This window comes from Camelus ferus, chromosome 23, assembly GCF_009834535.1.
Source record: "Camelus ferus isolate YT-003-E chromosome 23, BCGSAC_Cfer_1.0, whole genome shotgun sequence".
Lineage (NCBI taxonomy): Eukaryota > Metazoa > Chordata > Mammalia > Artiodactyla > Camelidae > Camelus > Camelus ferus.
Window position 1 is genome coordinate 23,617,287 of NC_045718.1, and position 20,586 is coordinate 23,637,872.

General features: G+C 38.4%; 1 protein-coding gene across 1 annotated transcript in view; it reads right to left on the bottom strand.

The window, feature by feature from the left end:
* The window catches only part of PLA2G4A (phospholipase A2 group IVA), a 122,588-nt gene that overhangs the window by 34,115 nt on the left and 67,887 nt on the right, over window positions 1–20,586 (bottom strand). The window contains exons 6-8 of the mRNA XM_006185533.3: window positions 18,575–18,612; window positions 16,156–16,297; window positions 3,191–3,327 (exon numbers count right to left, since the gene is read on the bottom strand). Of these exons, the coding sequence (XP_006185595.1) occupies window positions 3,191–3,327; window positions 16,156–16,297; window positions 18,575–18,612 (317 nt within the window). The remainder of the gene's footprint in view (window positions 1–3,190; window positions 3,328–16,155; window positions 16,298–18,574; window positions 18,613–20,586) is intronic.

A 20,586-nucleotide genomic window follows, 5' to 3' on the forward strand; every position in this document is an offset into this window, starting at 1 on the left:
ATGTTGAGGCCATACAGACACAGCAGTCAATATCCAATAGCCCATGACACTACAAACGAATGGCTGTGCCAAGGAAGGGAGCTGTGCTAAGCGAGCAAGAGAACACAGGATTACCGTCACTCGTTCACTCAGGCCAGTTCTCCCGGTTGGCTAAATACTTATATTGAATGAAATAACAACTATCATTCCAAAATAATTTCAGAAATAATTACCATAAAGGTCACAGCAGTTACAAGAAAAGCTTTTGTCCTACATAAAACTCTCCTTTGTTATCACAGAAAACTTCATGGGAGGTCCAGGCTTCTCCAGATAGTTCCATTATTACCTAATTTGTGCCAGGTCATGGTCATGTATCCGCAGAATACAAAAACTTACACAACACAGAGTGTAATTTGTTTTTCCAAGTCTTTCCGAATTCCCTCCTTTGAACTTTCTACCTTCTCACCTGTACTTTTCAAGAGAAAACTGTTCACATGAATCATCCTGACCACTTTTTCTTCCATCTCAGGAAGTGCCTGTTCTCTCCACGGTTAACGGCTTCACTTGTGCTTTGTATCTTGTCCTGACCTGTCTCTGCCTGAATCTTTTTCTATCCATGATCCATCCATTTCTTTATCTCCCATCTGTCCCTCTAGACGATTTCCTTCATCTCAGACTCCTATAAAAATGCTCAAATCTCTTATATTCTGAAAATAAAACAAAAGGAAAACAGTTCCTGGGTCCTCTGTTCCCCTTCTTGAGATCATAGATGTCTCCTTCTAAGTCCACATTCTCACCTTTCTTCCTTTTGTCTTCTATGCATTTCTTTTTTGTAATTTCAGGATCAGATGTACCTGTTATTTACTTTATCAAGTAATTCTTGCTAAAACCCACAAAAGATCTCCAAACCCAGTTCTCAGCTAAGCTTCTCACAGATTCCTCACTCTATTAAAATACCCATGACTTCGCACTCTCCACCTTGACCTCTGCATCTCATCCTTACTTCCCTGACAGCTACTTTTCATTGTCCATTAGGGTTTTCTTTCTTCTTTTTGGCCCACTAATTTTGGGGGATGTTTTGGAGTTCTATGAATTAAATTATTGACGGCAATAACCAAAGTGATAGAAGTTGGTGAAATTACCAAGGGAGGATGTGCAGATAAACAGAAAAGAGAGGTCCTGGAGGAAAACCCATTTTAAGGGGAAAAGTAGAGCAGAGAGCAATCCGAGAGAATGAGGAAGGGGAAAAAAAAAAAGGTGTGGTAGGAGTGATTTGAAAGAGAAACAACTCAATATGTAAAACATCCTCATCCTCCCTGACTCCCCTAAAAAGTTGAGGAGAATAAGAGCTTCAAAACACACCATTATATTTGGGAATTAGGTGGTCTCTGGGTAAATAAGGATTGTAAGAATTTTAGGAGTATGTGACCTTTAGGGAAATAGAATAAGAGAAGGCTAATCTTTGAGGAAATTAGACATTGAAGGATAGAGCAGAAAATTATGTATATATAAATAGGTGGCCTGTAACATGTAAATGATTGGCCTGTAACATTTAAAATTCTCTTAATTATATTCTGTAGAACCTCTTTTCATAACCCTGACAGGGAATTTTAGATGTTGTCCCAAATCTATAACCAAAGCAATGACTGTAGCTCTAGTTAGGCTCAAGTATATACTGTTATATGCCCCCAGACAGTACAAGGCCTGGTCTTTATTAGATGAATTTAAGAAAGCAAGCTTCTTACAATGTATTAGTCAGTGATGGACCACAGGGGTCTAACAAATAGTGAATACAGATAAAGAAAAGCACCCGAGGAGTAATAACAAAATGCTTGAGTAGGCGAATTAATCTAAGGGTCCAAGTGCTTCTATCACATTCATATTATTCATTAAACAGGCAGGTGACTGCTCTTTCCTTCGAGGGAAAGAGTAATGATGGACTACACCCTTCTTTCAAAACAGATATATCATTTTGAGGGTACATATAAAGAAGATGGCAGCCATAGTTCTTAGTTTTTGTTTTTTTTAGCTGAAGAATTTGGTTCAAAATATTTAAGAAACTATAGATCTTTAAAATGTGAATCTCTATCGAGAATATATAGCTGTCCAAGAGAAGGTTGTGGTTTAGCGAGAAGAATCCAGAATGGAGGACTGAAATCCTGAGTCTGTGTGTTGGCTCTGTTAGTGATCATGGACCAATTACTTGTCTTCTGAGTCAGATTTTTTTTTTTTTACTTGAAAAATGAAGAAACTCATAGCCATCTCACAGAGTGAGGAGACACAGAAGTTTTAAAATATAGTCATATATAACATATATTATAATTATATAATACAGTATATCACATATTATACACAATCATGTAATACTCATAAATTATAAATAATTATATATAATAAAATATTATAATAGGTAAGTTTTACCATGGCTGAGTGACTAAAAAGCCTTATAAGCCAAAATCAGACATTCTGTAATAAGGTGATACTTCTATTTGAGAAATTTAACCAAGGACTAATATTTGATTTTCAACATGCTTACGTGAGAGGAGCACCAGAAAGTACACAGTATCTTCTCTGAAAATGTTCTATAAATATATTGCTGAAAAGGCAATCTACAGTGTACAAATATTATACATATAGATTGTTTAACTCTCTATCCAAATATCGCTGAGCCTAGATACGTTTAAAGGATTAATTTCATAATTAGTGAGATACAAATCAGTGAAATTTATTGCATTTCTTATTCAAAAGTTGTTTTCCTTCTTCTGTATATTAGGTATCTTGCATTTCATTCTATTTGCCCTAAAGAAGAAAATGAATACCTCATGAATCATGTAGACTTAGACGTGATTGCTACAAGATTACAAATCAGTAAATTATAGGAAGATTAAATTAATTATGGGTGGAGTATGTTATTCCACTTCTGAGATATTTATACAGAATTATTCCAATTGATCTATCTTTTATTTTCTGTTTCACTACATTTTAAGCCACAAGCGAGCTTCAAGGGAGCAAACTGATGACAAGAGTCATCATTAAGTATGAATTTGCCTTAAAAAAAAACTTTAAGAAACAAATTACTGCATCAAGCTGGGGCATTTCAGTAATTTGAAGTTAATGTTCAATTTTCTAAATCCTCTTTTCTTTTCAAAGTTTCAGGTGGATAAACGCTAAGCACTTAGGATGATAGTTAAGATTCAAAATGAATACTAACCATGTGGATCCAGAAAGACCAGCAATGTAGGTAGCGCAGTCTAAAATTCCTGATTCATACAGTGCTTTCATCACACCTGAGAACCCTACCATGGCTCGGAATCCCCCACCGGAGCCCAGTATGGCCACCACAGGCACCTGGAAGGATGAAGCATAGAGATTATTTGTAAAGTAAAATCATAAAATATGTCATTTTCGTTTCGATTTTTCTATGTCCCACATTCAGTAATAAAGAATTGTAAGTTCACTCCTATCTTGATAATGTCTAATTTTTTAAAAGAAGAAAGTAATGTTTCAGATAAGAAAATCAAGAACTAATGTCTATTAGAAAACAAACATTATTAAAATGACTATTTGATAACAACAACAATCCTTGCTATTTGCTTGACACTTTGCAGTTTTGGGGCTTCTTTGGGGTGTACTTTTTAAATTTGATTCTCTCAAAATTCCTGTGGAGGGAGCAAACATGTATTGAGTCATTTTGCAGATGCAAGTTCTGAAAGGATGCTGTTACTCGCGTTAGATCTATTAGCTGATAACCTGGAGTTGAGTAAGTACCTTGCCTTCTTGGTCCAGACTCCTTAGTGCTCCTTTAATGCTGACCCATTTCAAAATATATGCTATTACTTAAGCCATAAAAAAGAACTTAATCAACTTAACAAGACCTACAAAATTTATTTCTCTATTCTTTAATTCATTCATAATTCTGATTAAATGGTCTCTATGTTTTAGGCATCTCACGTAGGTCTGGGGAATAGTTTATTTAAGTGAGGCAGAAATACAGTAACAATTATGACAAGAATTAATAGGAGTAGATGATATTCATTGAGCTCTTATCTGGTAGGAACTATTCTCATATTTTATAGAAATTGTCTCATTTAGTCTTCACAAAATCCCTCTAAGGTTTCCATTTTTCAGGTGAGGAAACCAAGGAACTTGGCACCAAGACCTTAAAAACCTGTTCAGGGTCATGCAGCTGATAAGTATCAGAGTTGAGTCAGGAGTCAAATGCCAGGCTCCTGTACCAGGCTCACGCTACAACACCTTACCAAAGTCGAGTGCTACAGGATGGCAGGACCTGACGTCCAGAAGATGTGGTCAGTTCCTATCACAGGAATTGGAGTCGTGCAGGAAGCTTCATAGACACAGAAGAAAACTGAATTTGATGCTAAAGATGCACAGTTATTCAACAGGAAGGGATGTGGGCAGGGAAGGAGGCTTTACTGGACATGGGAGCAGCGTGAGCCAATGAAGAGTTTTTGCAGTAAAATAGAGAGGCAGAGGATGTCTGTAATGCGACTTAAACACAAAAGTGCTACTTTGGAGAGGGAGACATTGTCATTTTCTTTGTGGTCCTGAACCATTATTGCCTAAGAGAGCTGGTCGTTTCTCTATACCCTAGGGCAGCCGTGCTCAAAGTGTGCATAGCTTTCAGGGGGTCCACAGGGTCAAAACTATTTTCATAACAACAGGAAGATGTTATCTTCCTTTTTTCATTCTCATTCTCTAGTGAGTGTACAATGGAGTTTTCCAGAGACGACATGGATGTGTGATACAGCAATAGTCTGAATTCAAAAGCAGAAATGAGAATCCACCTGCATTGTATTTTTAAGCACCTGGATCCTGACGCTTGGGGGCCCAGTCACCAATGTGATAAATATATATATTCATGGAATCATTATTTTAGAACTAAAAGGACCAAAAAGACTATAGAATTCTTACATGTAGAAAAGAAACTCCGTACAGGTTAGGTCTTACTGGAGGTAAATACTGAGTGGCATGACATTTAGAACTAATTTCCTAATTCAGGGCTCTTCTCTAATGCTGAATGGGCATCAGATTAGATGCAAATTGAAGACCTCACTGATGAAAACACACTCTACCAGTTCAACACAACGGATCAATTTAAAGGTTTTGAACCTGTGTAGATTTAGGTGAACGCAACGTTCTCAAACATAGATTTTTAAATTGTAAGCAAAGTAAAATCTGTAAGTTCTTAAAAATTTGCCTAGAGAGGGAGGAAAGATAAGATAAGAAACTAAAGTGGATTATAAAGTGGGTGAATGGAGTGTAATATAGTATACAATAGCAAGACTAGTTGTAAGGAACTTAGATTAGAAGTTATGATGAGGAAGATGGATCTGAATTAGGCCTTGAATGAAGGGTTGAGTTTATAGGCAAAATAATAATAATAATAATAGCCCTTTATTGTTTAGCTACATGCCAAGCACTGGATTTAAGGTCGGGCCAAGACAGGCAGAAATAGGAAAGGGTATGCATGTAAAAAGATCAGTCTTCTTATTTTAGCAGGAGAATATTACAGAGTTGGAAAAAATAAGATTTTGAAGGGCTCTTAGGGGGAAAAACAAGTCAGGGTTGATACTGTAGGAGGAAGACTGTTTATACTGAAACATTTTTTAGGGAGTCTATTGATTTAGTTCCTTGCAACTTGTATTATTGAAAATAATATTAATACAATACAAATCAGGTAGTTCAGAGTAAAAAAATTCTTAGTAACAGATTATACTGTTTCAACATATAACACACAACCTGCACTATTGTTCAGAGTGAGATTTAATAAGGGAAGTTGGAAAATTGAACATAAGACCTCTTTAATCCTAAGAAAACAACTCTCCAGATGTCCTTTAAATGCCACTAGTCCAACACATACTTATGGATGACCATTTTATGTTGTTATGAATTTTCTGGAGGCAGCCAATTATCAAACTGGGATTCATGTGTTATGTAACCCATTGTTTTCATTATTGCTCTTCAGTAATCCTTAAAGAAAGTTTTCAGGTAAGATATTTATGTCAGAAATCTTGGTTGCTATCAGATAAAAGAAAATGTCAGATTATTTGTACACAAAAATTGAATAATGAAATAACTGAAGGACTGTACCGATTTTAATTAACACCTTTGTTGCACATGAGTTAATCTGTTTTTGTGTATCATATCATTTAAGTTCCACAACTCTATGAGAGATATTATTACTATTTTACAGATAAAGGAACTGAAACACAAAGATAAGTTTTCCACTGTCCCAAAGCTAGAAAGTGGTGTCCTGTGGATTTAAAGGTGGGTCTGTCAGACTCCAAAGTTTTTAATTCACTATGTTCCACTGTGTCTCTGAAAACTTCCCCTATAACTAACTTTGTGACCTGAGGCAAAGAAAATCTTTGGACTCAGTGTATTTCTATGTAAAAATCTGGGGTAGAATTCATGAACTTGAAGTTTTTTGCTACTGGTAACATTCTAGTCTATAACTCATCTAGAATATGAATTATTAAACTATAAATTTTTATTAACTATTAAAAAAAAGGGAAATTAGACTTATGAAGAAAATACTGTGTGCCTGGCACTAGCATGGGCATTTTCACTCAATCTGTCTCCAACAAAAGGAGGTCGTTATTTCCATTTCTCAGATGAAGAGGTATTCAGTGCATACGTAATACCCTGTCCACATACAAAGAGCTTGATAAGTAGCTGATAGCTCATGACCAGGATGTGAGCTGTAGGGTCACTGACACATAGTTCATGCTCTTTTCTTCTTCCATTATTCAGAAAGAAAAGAGTAACCTTTATTGAGAGAAACCATCTGATATTTAGCTAAATTCCATTTCAGATTCACGCTATCACTTCAGATGACAGCACAATTTTACGCAATAAATGAAAGCTAACTTTGGATGCTTTAACAGTGGTAATCATTTTGGAATAACTTTCAACGATTAACTAAGGACTTACAAGGTGCAGCTGTTAGTCCTGGCTCTAAATCCAAAAGAATCAAACAAATTAAGGTTGTTGAGAGTTTTTAGGTTATATTTAGACTTGACTGCACTAGTATTTGTGTATAAATGATTTCAATGAATATTCCTCATACTTCTCTTGTATGATTACAGGAAATGAATTTTTATTTACCAAAACCCCTGTGTTTTGACTAAATTATCTTCACATGTGGGCCTGCAGATATTATTAATTTCCTCTCTTGCAAAAGAAAATTCTAAAGTGTTCAAGGATTTTTTTTTTTTACATTTTCATAGATTTTAAGTTCTGAAGATTACAAAAAGACCTTTGCCTCCTTAGCTCCTGTATTAGTCAGGGTTCTCCAGAGAAACAGAACCAATGGGTAGGTAGGTAGGTAGATTATTTATTTATTTATTTACTGATTTACTTATGGAATTGGCTCATATGATTGTGAGAAATGACAAGTCCAAATTTGCAGTATGGCACAGCAGGCTCCTAACTCTGGAGAGTCTATAATGCAGCTGTAGTCCAAATGCCAGCAGGAAGAGCTGATGGATCAGATGAAGTCCAAGAGCAGTCTGCTGGAGAATTCCCTCTCTTTTTTTTCTTTTAATTGAAGTATAGTTGATAGAGGAATGAAGAATTCCCTCTTGCTTGGAGAGGTTGGTCTTTTTGTTCTATTCAGGCTTTCAACTGATTGGACAGGGCCCACCAACATTACAGATGACAGTCTGGTTACTCAAATTTCCACTGGTTTAAATAGTAATCTCATCAAAAAACATTCCCCAAGTTTCTAAAAATTAACCACCACAAGTCCACCCCTTCTCAACTAAGCAGCCATGTACATCTTCAACCACACTTAATCTTCAAATAAAGAAAACAACCAGGTCATACTCCTGGCTTACATGATATAGCTACCTTTTGTACAACTGGAAATGCACTAATCCTTTCCCCAGAAAAGGATACCAAGTCCTTAAATAATGCTTATTCTTCTCCTTGATACCGCATAACTTAAATATGAATCTGTTTTTGTGTCTGTGTGCATGTGCACTCACACACACAAACATGTTCATAATAAACTAAGGGAGAAACACCCATGGCAAATATGGTTCTCATTTCTGTAACTGGTCACCTGGTCACAGCTGGTATTTATAACGACCTTCTTTCACTATCCTTTCTGCATTCCCTTTGCCATCAACAAGCACCTCAGCAGGTGGGTGACCCAACCTTCATCCCCGAAACATCTGGGTCATTAGCAATCCTTCCTGGACTGGGTTCTTACCATTTTCCATTGACTAAACCCACAGGGCATGTTCCTACTAAGAGACACCTTAGAGGATCTCTTATATTCTAGACATAAGCTTCCTTATCTCCATCACAGAGGAGTGGTCCAGTCTCCCTTTAAAAGGCTGAATCAATCACCCCAGCCAGAATAGAAGCTCCCTTCTTTGTTGATTCAGAGGCATGAGGAGCCCAAAAAGGCCAGGCAGATGCCTTAGCTTACAGTTCAGTGGAATCATTGTTCTACTTCTGGTGAAAGCATTCCTTCCTTTGGAACTAAGACCTCTAAGCCAGAAGAGGATAAGGTCATGCAGACAGGAAACAAATATTTGGCTAGTGGGTCACTATGGGTAATAGTGAGTAGTGCCACTCCCACTTCCACTCTTAGACCTGGGAATCCTGGGGAGAAACAGCACCGACACTGGATGCTGACTCAGAGCACGTACAGCCTCCTGGAAAACCATGCTCCAGCCGGCAGGGTCCTGCCACCTCGCTGGCACTACAACTGTGTCTTCAGAAGGCTGTTCCACCATTCCATCAACTAGTTGGTTCATGATGGTGGAGAGCACCGTAAGACTGGTAAATTCCATGACATGAGCCCCTGCCATAACTGACTTGCTGTGAGGTGAGTTTCTTGATTAGAAGCAATGCTGTGTGGAATACTGTGACACTGAATAAGGCATTTTGTAAGTCCATCAATAGTAGTTTTGGCAGAAACCTTGAGTGCAGGAAAGGCACATCTGTATCCAGAATAGGTGTTTATTCAGGCAAAAACAAGACACTGCCCCTTCCATGATGGAAGCAGTCCAGGGTGCTGGATCAGCCTGCCCCCAGGTAGCTGACTGATGACCTCTGGGAATGATGCCGTACTGGGGACTCGGTCTTGGTCTTGGCTGCTGGCAGATGCTGCTGTGGTAGTCAAGTGAGTGCAAGTCCATGTTGCTGAGTCCAGGCATAACCTCCATCCCTGCCATGATGACCACTTTTTTCATGGCCCCACTGGGCAACTGACAGGTGACTGGTGAAAGAAACTTACTAGTATCCGCAGAACAGATCTTCCTATCTGCCTGATTATTAAAATCCTTCTTGGCTGAGACCACCCTCTGGTGGGCATTGACCTAGGACACATCTTCACATTTTTCACCCATTCAGAGAGGTCTGTTCACATCCCTCTCCTTCAGCCTTTGTCTTGCTTGTCACCAATTTTCTAATTTGGTCCTTTCAAGTCCCTAACCACACAGCCAATCAGTTGGCCACAGGCCATATATCAGTATATAATTGCACGTCCATTTCCCCATCCAAGTAAAATGAAAAACGAAGGGCACTCCTAGAACCCTTCCCCTGGCAAGATTTCCCTTCACAACTGTCCTTCTAGGATGTCCCAGAAAGGGGCTGGGGTCCTACAGCTGTCCTCTTTCAGGACAAGTATTGTGCAGAACCATCTGTAACGAGGCCCAAGTTTTCTCCTCTCTGTCAACTGATCATACGGCTCTCCCCCATGAGGTTCTCGCTGCAGGATGGAAAAGAGAAGGTGGTGTAACAGGAGTGGGGAACACGGGCGTTTGGGCCACTTCTTCCTGTAACTTATTTGTACCTTCAGGGCCTATTCAGCCCAGTGTCATATGTATCACTTCCGTTTGATGTGGGAGTAATCTGTGCACACCCAACTTCATGGTTTGGTGGGTCAGATATCATGACGGTCAGCTCAGGTCCCGAGATAACCTGGTCACCCACAGTTCAGCATTCAATCTCTACTAAGGCCCAGTAGCAGGCCAAAAGCTCTTTTTTCAAAACGACAGTAGTTATCCACAGAGGATGGCAGGGCCTTGCCCCAGAAGTGCCTGTGCTGCAGTTCACCTACAAAGGCCTACGGCAGGCTGCGGACAGCGTCCTTCCACCCACAGACACCTCGAGCATCGGCGGAGCTGAGGGGTCACGTGGCCCAGGGCAGGGCAGCTCATAGGCTCAGCTGGGCCTGTTGCCAAATCTCCTCTTGTTCTGGGCCCCATTCCACACTAACTTAGGGGAGTTCAAACTGTCTGCCCATCCACGTGTACAGTCTAAAAGGAATATGAATTGGCACCACAAAGAGCTATTGTCATAGTGAAGGTGGAAGCAAGAGGAAGAATATTCTAGAGGAAGGAAACACAATAAACGAAGAAATAAAAATTCTTGTTGACAACTCAAGACTGACTTCTACTGCCTCCTTCAGAAACCGTTTTGCTTGGCCTCCCTGCTCTGTCACTAGATAGTCTCTCTTTTCTCTAGTTTTTCCACTTCATTTATCTGACAAACTTAAGTACAGACGAGGACTCAGAGCATGTATTGTTTGAGGACCACTTCATACTTCTGTTTTCATCCAAAGCCACCTACGTGTTTAAAATGAAGTACATTCCTTACATTCAGCCTTGAGAGGCAACACCTCCTCCTTTACGCTTTGCTGAAGGTTGGAGGAAAGCTTCCTTCTCTTGTTGCCCCACTTTTCTAACTCTGGGTCTGAGTCCCACAACCAGCTTCACTCTGTCGCACGCTCAGTTACACGGGGGCCTGAAAACGGCAGAGCAGCCTTTCCCTTCACAGAACGGACTGTCATCTGGCAACCTCATCTAACCAAAAGCTGCTTTGGAACAAGGAAATTTAAAAGCACCGGCCTCTAAATGATCCAAAGAGGTCATAAATTCCTCTGCACAAAGTGTTATAGATCTTACTCACGGGAAAGATCCCAGCCCTTTATTTATGGAGCAATTACACTAATCAGAGACACTGATCTGACAACAAGCTTGCTTATCAGATTTTAATTCCACAACAACAAAGTTGAAAGAGAAAAGGGTGGTTTGAAGAAATTACTTCAAGGGAGTATATACCGAGCATGGAGAAATGGCAGTTATTTGCAAAGGCTGCAGTCATGTGAGCACTTAAATCAGTCTAATCTGGGTAAATAACAACATATTTTAGAAAGTTTTCCATCAAATTATTAAAATCAATACATTAAACACTTTTATTATTGAGAATTTTTATTAATTTAATTTAATTTAATTATTATTATTTTTTAATGGAGGTACTGGGGATTGAACCCAGGACCTTGTGCATGCTAAGCACATGCTCTACCACTGAGCTACATCCCTCCGCCCCATTATTGAGGATATATTTTTTTAAAGTCTTAGTACTTAGGAGAATAAACTCGTGGGTTACTAGAAACCTTAACTATTTGACTAATTCATTAGCCAAACAGGAAAGCTGGTTTTACTGGACATTGCCTGAGGGTGTTATGCAACAGCAACACCCAAGTATATATTTAATAGTCACTATTTTAACTAAGATGTACCTTATACATTGTGCTGGCTGCTTTACAAGCATACTTATTCTTTGAGCCAAATAAGAGACATTGTCTTCATTTTATAAGTGAAGCCCAGGAGAAAAACAATGTGCTCAAATTCATCCAACATTTTATTTTTATTTATTGATTTTTTTGTTTAATGGCAGCACTGGGGATTGAATCCAAGACCTCATGCATACTAAGCATGCACTCTACCACTGAGCTATTACCCTCCCCTCCCCACCCCAATCCAGTATTTTAATTCAACATGGAGGTCCTAAACTGGATGCTGAAAAAAGTTTGTTCAAAACCGGGAACAAGACAGCACGTTCTCTGCCATCAGAACGGAGTTGGGCGGTTCTGTCTCAGACGAGCTGCCCTAGCAGCCCGCTCCTCCTTCCCCTAAGGAGGCCAGCTTGCCAGTGCTGAATAAAAAGTGAAGATCTTGGCAGGGAGCAAGGGACGTGGGAGTTTAAGAGGCCTTTGGCCAAGGAGTAACATGAATTTGGAAAATGAAGCTTGTGTTATGAGGATGGGTGGTGCTGAATATATCTAAACTGATTCTTCCTGCCAAGGCGAAAAAAGTCTAGACCAAAACCTAAAACAGCATCATCCAGAGTTTTAATTCTAGGAATGACTTCCACAAATATGAGTTAAATATTTCTGAAGAATAGCCCAGAGAAAAGCACAATTACCTCATTCTCCGTTTGTTGCAGAAAAGCCAGTGTGTATGAATATTAAGCCAAATTTCATTTCCCAGAAAGACTCCTTTTCACAAAAGCAGAAGAGCCTAGGAGGTGTGGCAGCAACTTTCCTTTCGAAAAGGAAAACCTAAGAGCAAAGGCCACTGGACACATGCACCCATGTGTCCCACAGACTTGCCAATCCAACCAACCTGGGATCGCATCACTCAAACCTTCTCCTCAACCTGTGTCTCCTCCCTCACAGCCTGAAGCAGGTGCTCCTCAGTTGCGAGCCCCGATCTCTCTAGCTAATCCATCCCCTGGCTGTAATGCCATTGCCTACATCTGACTCTTACAATAAAAGATTTACTGAGGATCCACCGTGAACCCGGAGTTAAGCTGGTGCTGGGAATATAAAGGTGAAGAATACAGACACTGCCCTGGACCTTGTGAAACTTTTATTCTAATGGAAAAAAAGAAAGAGACATTAAATGAATATTTGTACAAGTATTTTTAAAATATGATTGTGGGAAATGCTGAGAAGACAATATGCCTGTTTGTGCTACAGAAGAGCCTGACTGAGAGACCTAACTTGGACTTGGGGAGAGGGAGGGAAGGAGTCGGTGAGGAAGACTGTGTTAGAGTAAGTGACATGTGCACTGGTTCGAAAATGGGAGGCCGTTAGTCAAATGAAAATGGGGTAGGGTGGAGGGAGGGCGGTACAGGGGAGGCATCCTGCAGAGAGAAGCACCTCTGCAGGCAAGAGCGCCACTGGGGAGCCCTGTAACTAAGAGGCAGGCACCTAGTGGAGCGGGCTTGGGGGTTTGGGGTGAACTAGAGCACCTGAAGCCAGAGCGGTGCTGTGAGGACAACCCTAAGAGTGGTGGAAGGATTTTAGGCTTGGGTTTGAGAGAATCAGATTTATGTCTTTAAAAGGTGACGCTGAGTTCAGTGTGAACAGAAAGCGGGGAGAGGACGACAGGCACAGGCAGAACTACAGAGAGGAGGGGATCTGGTGTCTGGATTCAGACACGCTAAGTGTGGCCATGAGGGATACAAGCAAAGACATCAAAGAGGGGTGGAGATATTTGGGTCTGAAACTCAGAAGGGAGGTTCTAAGTTGTTGACATAGATGTGAACATTCTTAGCTCACAGGTGTTTGGTGACACATGGGAGAGAGAGAAAATTCTTAAGAATTCAGAAAGAGGAGAAAGAGGGCCTAGGATTGAGTATTGAAGAACTCACATTTAAATAATGCGCAGGGGAAGAAGATCTGGTGAAGGAATTGAAGAGAAGGCAGGAAGCGAAGGGCAGCAGGAAGACAGGAGTCACGTGCAGCTGCAGAGTCTGGGACGACAGGGCTGGAGAGCCTACGCACTGCCTGAGTCAGCGCCTGTGACCAGCAGGGGGGCGGCGGCAGAGTACCGAGGGCAGGGGCCTGGGGGAGCAGAATGAGGCTGTGTAGGAAACTTTGGAAAAGTCTGTCTGTGAAGGTAAGGACAGAAGTAGAGAAGGGAGAAGGGAATGCACATTCCAGGGGTTTTTTTTGGGGGGGGGGTTCCTTTTTCTTTCTCTATATATCAGAGTTTAGAGCATGGTTATATTTTTATAGGAAAAATTCATAGAGGTAGAGGTAGACAACAAAGGTGCAGAGTGACCCTGGGGGTACTGGTCAATTGCTCTGGTGGGCTCCCTAACTGGGGTTTGCAATTCCTGTCTGCTGTGGCCCCACATTTGAGAGAAAAGGGGCCATTGCCTCCGTGGAACTTGGATGGAAGTGGCAATTGAGAACACAGGTTAGGAGCATGTCAATCCTGTAGCAAGAAATGAAGGATTTGTCATCTGATAGCTTTTAATTTCTCTGATTAGGAGGCAAGTCCATCAGTTGTGAGGGGAGCAGAGGGTGGACCAGCAGCTGGAAGCAAGAGAAATCACTGTAAATAAATAGAAAGCAAAAAGGCAGAGAAATGCTGAGCCTGCCAGAAAGTCTCCCAAACGAGGCTGATGGCCATGAATTAAACGAGCTATCCATTTCCATTGCCATTTTGCTTAAATGTCTTTCTCCCCAACTAGGCTTTAAACTCACCAAGGAAAGTGACTGTTCAGTATTAACCACATCAGCTTTGTTCTTCTCCAGATCCTGGCACAGTGTCTCAACAAATGACAAACGGCAGAGACGAAAAGAATCGGAAATATCGTTTCTCTGCTCCAAGGGTGTAACAATACAAAACAAGAACGGGGACAAAAAGAAGGTGTAGTGGTGCTGATGAAAGGTTTACAATGGATAAAACCAAAAACAGAAACACTTCCCAGGAAGCTAGAAACTTCTGAGTAACATGTAGAGAAGGCAGTACCTTCAAGGACAATCATCAACCCCTGGGTGCAGGACTGGAGAGAAGTCGCTATCTCTTAGAAACATCAGTGAAGATTCTGCTTCTCCTCCTAGTTTCCTTTTAGCAAAAACACCCCACCAGCAACATTTTATCTTCAAGTTTGCTCCCTAACAACAAAAGCCACTCCAGCAGAAGCAGACTGGCTTTCGACCCCTACATCCACCTAGAAACACATCTGGAAATCTGCCATCACATGTGGGACAGGGGTGCCCATCCGGCTCCCTCACTCAGAATTTATGTCTTACTTCCAATTCCATTTTGTCCCTAATTTACAATAATCTTAAATCCCTGGTCTGTGTGTACATGCATGGGAATAAATATATATATGTAAGTTATTATAAATAGACATGTCCTTATGCATTTAATGAAAGTATCTTTCTAAAAATAAATGTTCATCTAAAATATTCAATTCACAGAAAAGCTCAAAGAAGTAAGTAAAAAATTACCTGATATGCCACTAATAAGAAACTGCATTATTATCACTTGATGAGCATCAATGCAGCAATTTTAAATTTTTTTAAAATTTTGTTTAATTGAGTTATAAGTGATGTATGACAGTATATTAGTTTCAAAAGGTGTACAAAATAATGATTTGATACTTGGATATACCGTGAAATAATCACCACAAGTTTAGTTAAGATCTATCCCCATATACAGTTATAAAAGTTTTTCCTTGTGATAAGGACCCTTAATATCTACTCTCTTGGCAACTTTAAAATATACAATCCAGTATTATTAACTATGGCAGCAATTTATTTTTGTAGATTTCAGAAAGAAGGATAGACCAATAGATGGATGGATGGATAGGTAGACAGATACATCAGTGAAGGGATAAATGAAGAGATAAGTAGACAGAAACTGGATTATACAAGTCACTGAATAACAAATGCCATTTATTTTACTGGAATTTAAGGGAAGAAAAAGAAGTTGAAGTACAGCTGAAGGATTGTTCTTTCAATATTTGTTCACAAAAATAATTTAATCTCTCTCTATAATTAGGATTATGAAAAACAATAAAATATGGAGGTCATTATTTTTAACTACTTTGTCGATTTTAGATGATATCTTTTCACTCCCTGCTATGAAATATTAGGAATTTGAAACATTTCCTTTTATCTCCCCTATTCATATCTTTAAAAAAATGGTTAAATATTATCATTAACAAGATTTATAACATTTTGTTCTTATTCAGTAATGGTAATTCTCACAGCTGTTTAATTTTGGTATATATTAAAATGAATTCAATGATCCTTCTGTATCTGAGGTTAAACTGTCCCAGCTAATGAAATGAACATCTTGTTTGTGAATCAGTATGCCTGTGCCTCTTTAAAAAACTGTATCTGATAAATATCACCAAATACAGGCAGCATTTGTGATGATCTTCCTCAAAGAGCTTCCATTTATGAAACACTTACCTTACCTACCGTATCTTAAAAAGATAACAAATTACGCTCAACCTCAATATCTTCATGTTTGCGGGGAATTTGGGAGAAAGTACAAACAAAATGATTATTAAATTGCAATAACATCTGAAAAATTTCCAACTCACATCACGTGCAGAAGACAAGCCTTCACTGTTCTTTGGGCCCAGGAGTTTCTTCATGTTTTCCTTTATGTTTTCTTTTCTCTGTTGTCTGAAAGCTTTCTCCTGATCACACAGAGCCATGCTAAATCGGAGGTCTGGGGATGAACTGTGGATAAAACAGAGATCATGAACCAATGTCCCCAGCAGCCTTGCTACACATCATCCAGTTCCCCAAGCCCCTGGCAGCTGTACAGATACATGCTCACTTCTTCCCTCAAGTTATTTCCTAGGAGGGAATCTGAAAAGAGTATAAAACAATGGCTATCTTAACACAGCATCATCCAAGGCACATTTTTTTCAGAACAAAGGAGTATGAGATGTTTTAGAAAAAACCAAATAGCCCCTGATAAATTGCATATTATGATAGTGAAGACTTTGGGAAGTGCTTCAGGAAAGACACCTGTTTAGGTCTGTTTTGGGTCAGTATTTCCCAAACATACTTGATCAAAAACTCCTTCCTCTGTCCCTCTATCCCCATTAGTCTGCATCATGACACTAACATCCCAGCGAGTCTGTGCTCTGAGGGTGGTACTTGCAGAAATGCTATCTTAGTAAGTTGCCTCGTCTAATGGATGCCCCCTCCGACAAGGAAAGAAACTTCTAATGGTAGAATGTTACAGAACTACAGGTGAATTTATGACTGGATTTCAAAACCCTTGAATTATATACCCTTCCTTTCCAATAATGGTAGCAGCAATTTTTCAGTTATCTATACCCTGCCAGAAGCCACATTAGGTATTGTACATGCATCATTGCAACAATGATGGGCATAAACAGTATACACTGTATTACTATTTTTACAACTCCATATTAGATATCAAAAAAAAAAAAACACCCTGAAGCTCTGAGAGGTTAAGATCACAGAGCAAACATGTGATACACTTTCCATCATGCTGCAATGCCTTGCCAACAAGACAGCTCTTAATATTAAAATTTAAAACCAGCTACTGAATTTTAAAATAATTACAAAAAAAAACCCTAGCAATCTGTAAACACAGATGTTTAGAAGATATCAGTACAAAAATATCTAAAAGAAAATTTTAAAAATGTTGAGTAATTTTATAAATATAATAACAGAAGTATGGTTCATTGATTTCTTCTTTTATGTATTATCTGTAATTCTCTAATTTCTTTCCTGGTCTTATTTTATATTCAGTAGAAGTCATTCAATGAAAAAATGAATTTTTCTTTAAAGAGCATTTCATTTTAGAGTGAAGACAAATCTACATATAAAAATAGAGTTTGCTTAAAGTTCATTGTAAATATGTAATAAATTATTTCTGGACATACATGTACTATTTAGCTGATTTTTTTTCTACATTTTTGATAACTGTGCTTTGTTAAAGCCCATTTCTTTTACATAATATAGTTCTTATTACACCAGTGGAGACCATTTCTCATGAAAACAAATAGCATTACCTTCACAGTCAAGTAACAAAAATATTTCTAATCTCATACCAAAATATGCCACTTGTAAGCAAGAATCAATATAATGCAAAATAACACAACTAAATAATTTGGACTGTCCTTTGATACATCCTGACATATAGAGGACAGTGGTAATTTATACAGTACTTTTCTAAGTCAAATCAACACGTTCCAGGGATCAAAATAAGAGAAAGAAATACCTAAACCCAATGTCAATGTACCCATCATCATTCATTTGAAAAATCATTAAATATGAAAATGCTACACTAATTCTGTAGTGTTTATGTAAATAAAATATGTACTAGTAACTGGTAAAATCCACTTCAACAGGGAAGTTCAAAGAGAATCAGAGAGGTTGAGGGAGGTGGGACCTACTGACCCCAGTGTGAGGTCAGAGATGAGCTAATTCTCAAGGGAGGCCTGATTCCCCTTAGACTCACCACATGAAAATAAATGATTCTCCAATATTCACTTTTGGAGGCCACATTGAAAAAGCAATGCACTTCATGGAACTTTACCATCCGTAGTCCTGCTGATCCTTATGGACAAAGACAGTCTCAATTTTCAGTTTTCCCCCTTAGTTTCCTATTTATGTTCATGTACATGTTTTTTTTTAATATCTATCTGAATCTACAATGAAAACAGACTTAAGTCACTGTGTTCACTTCTATGGGAACAGAAGTATAACTTAAGGAAGGGTCCTTTCAAAAAGCTCTTCTTCTGACATTTATAATTTAACTACCAAACTATAGAAAAATTAAGAAAAGATTATTATATTTGTTAAAATGTTGTAACTATTAGGAGAGAACTAAAGAAAACCAAATTACATTTAATGCATTTTTATACTTAAAATTGTCAAAATTATTTTATATTAAAAGTATATTCTTTAATAACTAAAATCAGTCAGTGGATCATTCACAATAGTTTTCATCCAATGAAATAAAAATGCACTTACCAAACTTCAAGAGACATTTCCAGAATCATTTCAGTGACCTAAAACAGATATACTAGGTTATATATAGGTTATCATAAAATGTATGTTGTGTTATATATAATGCAAAGTCAACATAACTTTTGAGTGTCAGATTATGTTTAACCTAAATACTCTAAAAATAAAAGCAACATATGTCCATAAAGACCCTATATAAAAGGTGCATTTTCAATAAATAATTTTTTGCTATTTTTCATGATCTAAGCCTACTTTTAATGTCATTTTAAAAAGCATAAGAATTGCTCCGGCAAGGTTGTTTTCCACCTTCACTAAAATAAAGTAGTTTATTCCAAAAATCATTATTCATAAAACATAAAAATTTCCTGAGATCTCAAAACTATGAAGATTTGGAGCTGTTCCTGGGCCTCAAAATCAGAAGCCAAAGCTAAAGAAAGCCTGGGCGGAAATTCACACTTGCGCATTTGTGACAAGTGCAAGACCGCAGTAAACAGAAGACAGAATATCTATCCAAGGTGAATGGCAGGACCCAGGAGCCATCAAATGGTGGTCACCTTAAGAAACATCTATAAAATGGAATGTGGGCTCTGGTTTTGTTTTTTCAATGCAGTGAGAGCCAACCAAACTTATAGACGGATGCCATCATGTCCATGGACCAATTTTGGTTTAATGAAAAAGAACATGACTAATACGCACAGAGAAAAGGGGTATTAAAAGATGTCTTTCCAGAGACTATGAATCTGTTGTATAGAAAGACCCTCTCAATACTATCTCAGCCATTAGTTATGAATAATGTGACTTTGAATTGTTACAAGAACCAAATGAGAAACGTTTCGAGGGGTGCTGTTATTTTTACCACATCAGTTTACCGTAAGAACATAGTTAGAGTGAACCTGTTGAATACCTTCAAATAGAGCAGTGCTAGGATGTGTCTCTTAAAATGGGAAGAGGATAGTTTTAGAACCAACAAAAAATGCTATAGATTATTGGCTTTTGTTTTTCTTTTTTGGTTTCACAGGATGGAAAAAAATAAACTAGAAGGAGTTCTCCAAAAAGTTAAAATAAATTCATGGATAATTCTCAGTACTGAATTTTATAAGTGCGAAAAAGGCACTGAAATTATCTGTACAAAAATTTGCTTCTCCCACTAAACCATACGCACTGTCTTAAATAGGTCTCTATTACCAGTTCATTGCATGGTATTTGGCATACAGCATACAATCAGTAAGTGTCTGCTGAATTACTGTGTATGTGTGTGTGTGAGGCTGCACATCAGGTGTCTTTTCCTGTCAAGAAACACCTCATTGCTACTAGAGATAAAATCAGGGGCTGGTCCCACCCAGAGAGCAATTCCTGTGTATGGAATTCTATGAAACTTCATTCACCAAAGCTATATATAAATATTACTTTGAAGTAAATAAAATAATCAAGAATCCTAGTACACATGGAATTACACATGCCCAGATGAATCATAGTTCAGTTGTAAGTCAAAAAGGTAACTGGCTTCTAACCACTAACTGTAATTGCTCTGCATTCTATCAGTGAAAGGACTGCTCAGACCACATCCCAGCACGTTATGACTATTCCCCATTTCCACACTTCAAATGGAATCTTTCCCAAAGAGGGCTTGGAAAATATTTTATATTGAATGAAGTTGTATTTGGTAAGAAAATCAAGACATAGGTAAAACATGGTCTGTTTAAAAACAAACAACAACAACAACAAAAACATTAAAAGCTGCTATTAAAATGAGACTAGATTTACTATATTTATCTCCAGAGGGCAAAAGCACCAAGGAAGAATGGAAATTAAGAGAACAATACTACAACTCAATATGGAGTTTTCTAATAAATGGAAAGATTCAAAGCTGGAATGGGCTTCCTACGCCAAAATGCCATCTCATAACAGAAATTGTTCAGGAAAAAGCTGGCTTCTCAACTGGCAGGTCCCTAAACATTTTACATTTTTAAATATTTGATGCTTGAATATAGCTCATGCCTACTTAGCCAACAACTTAA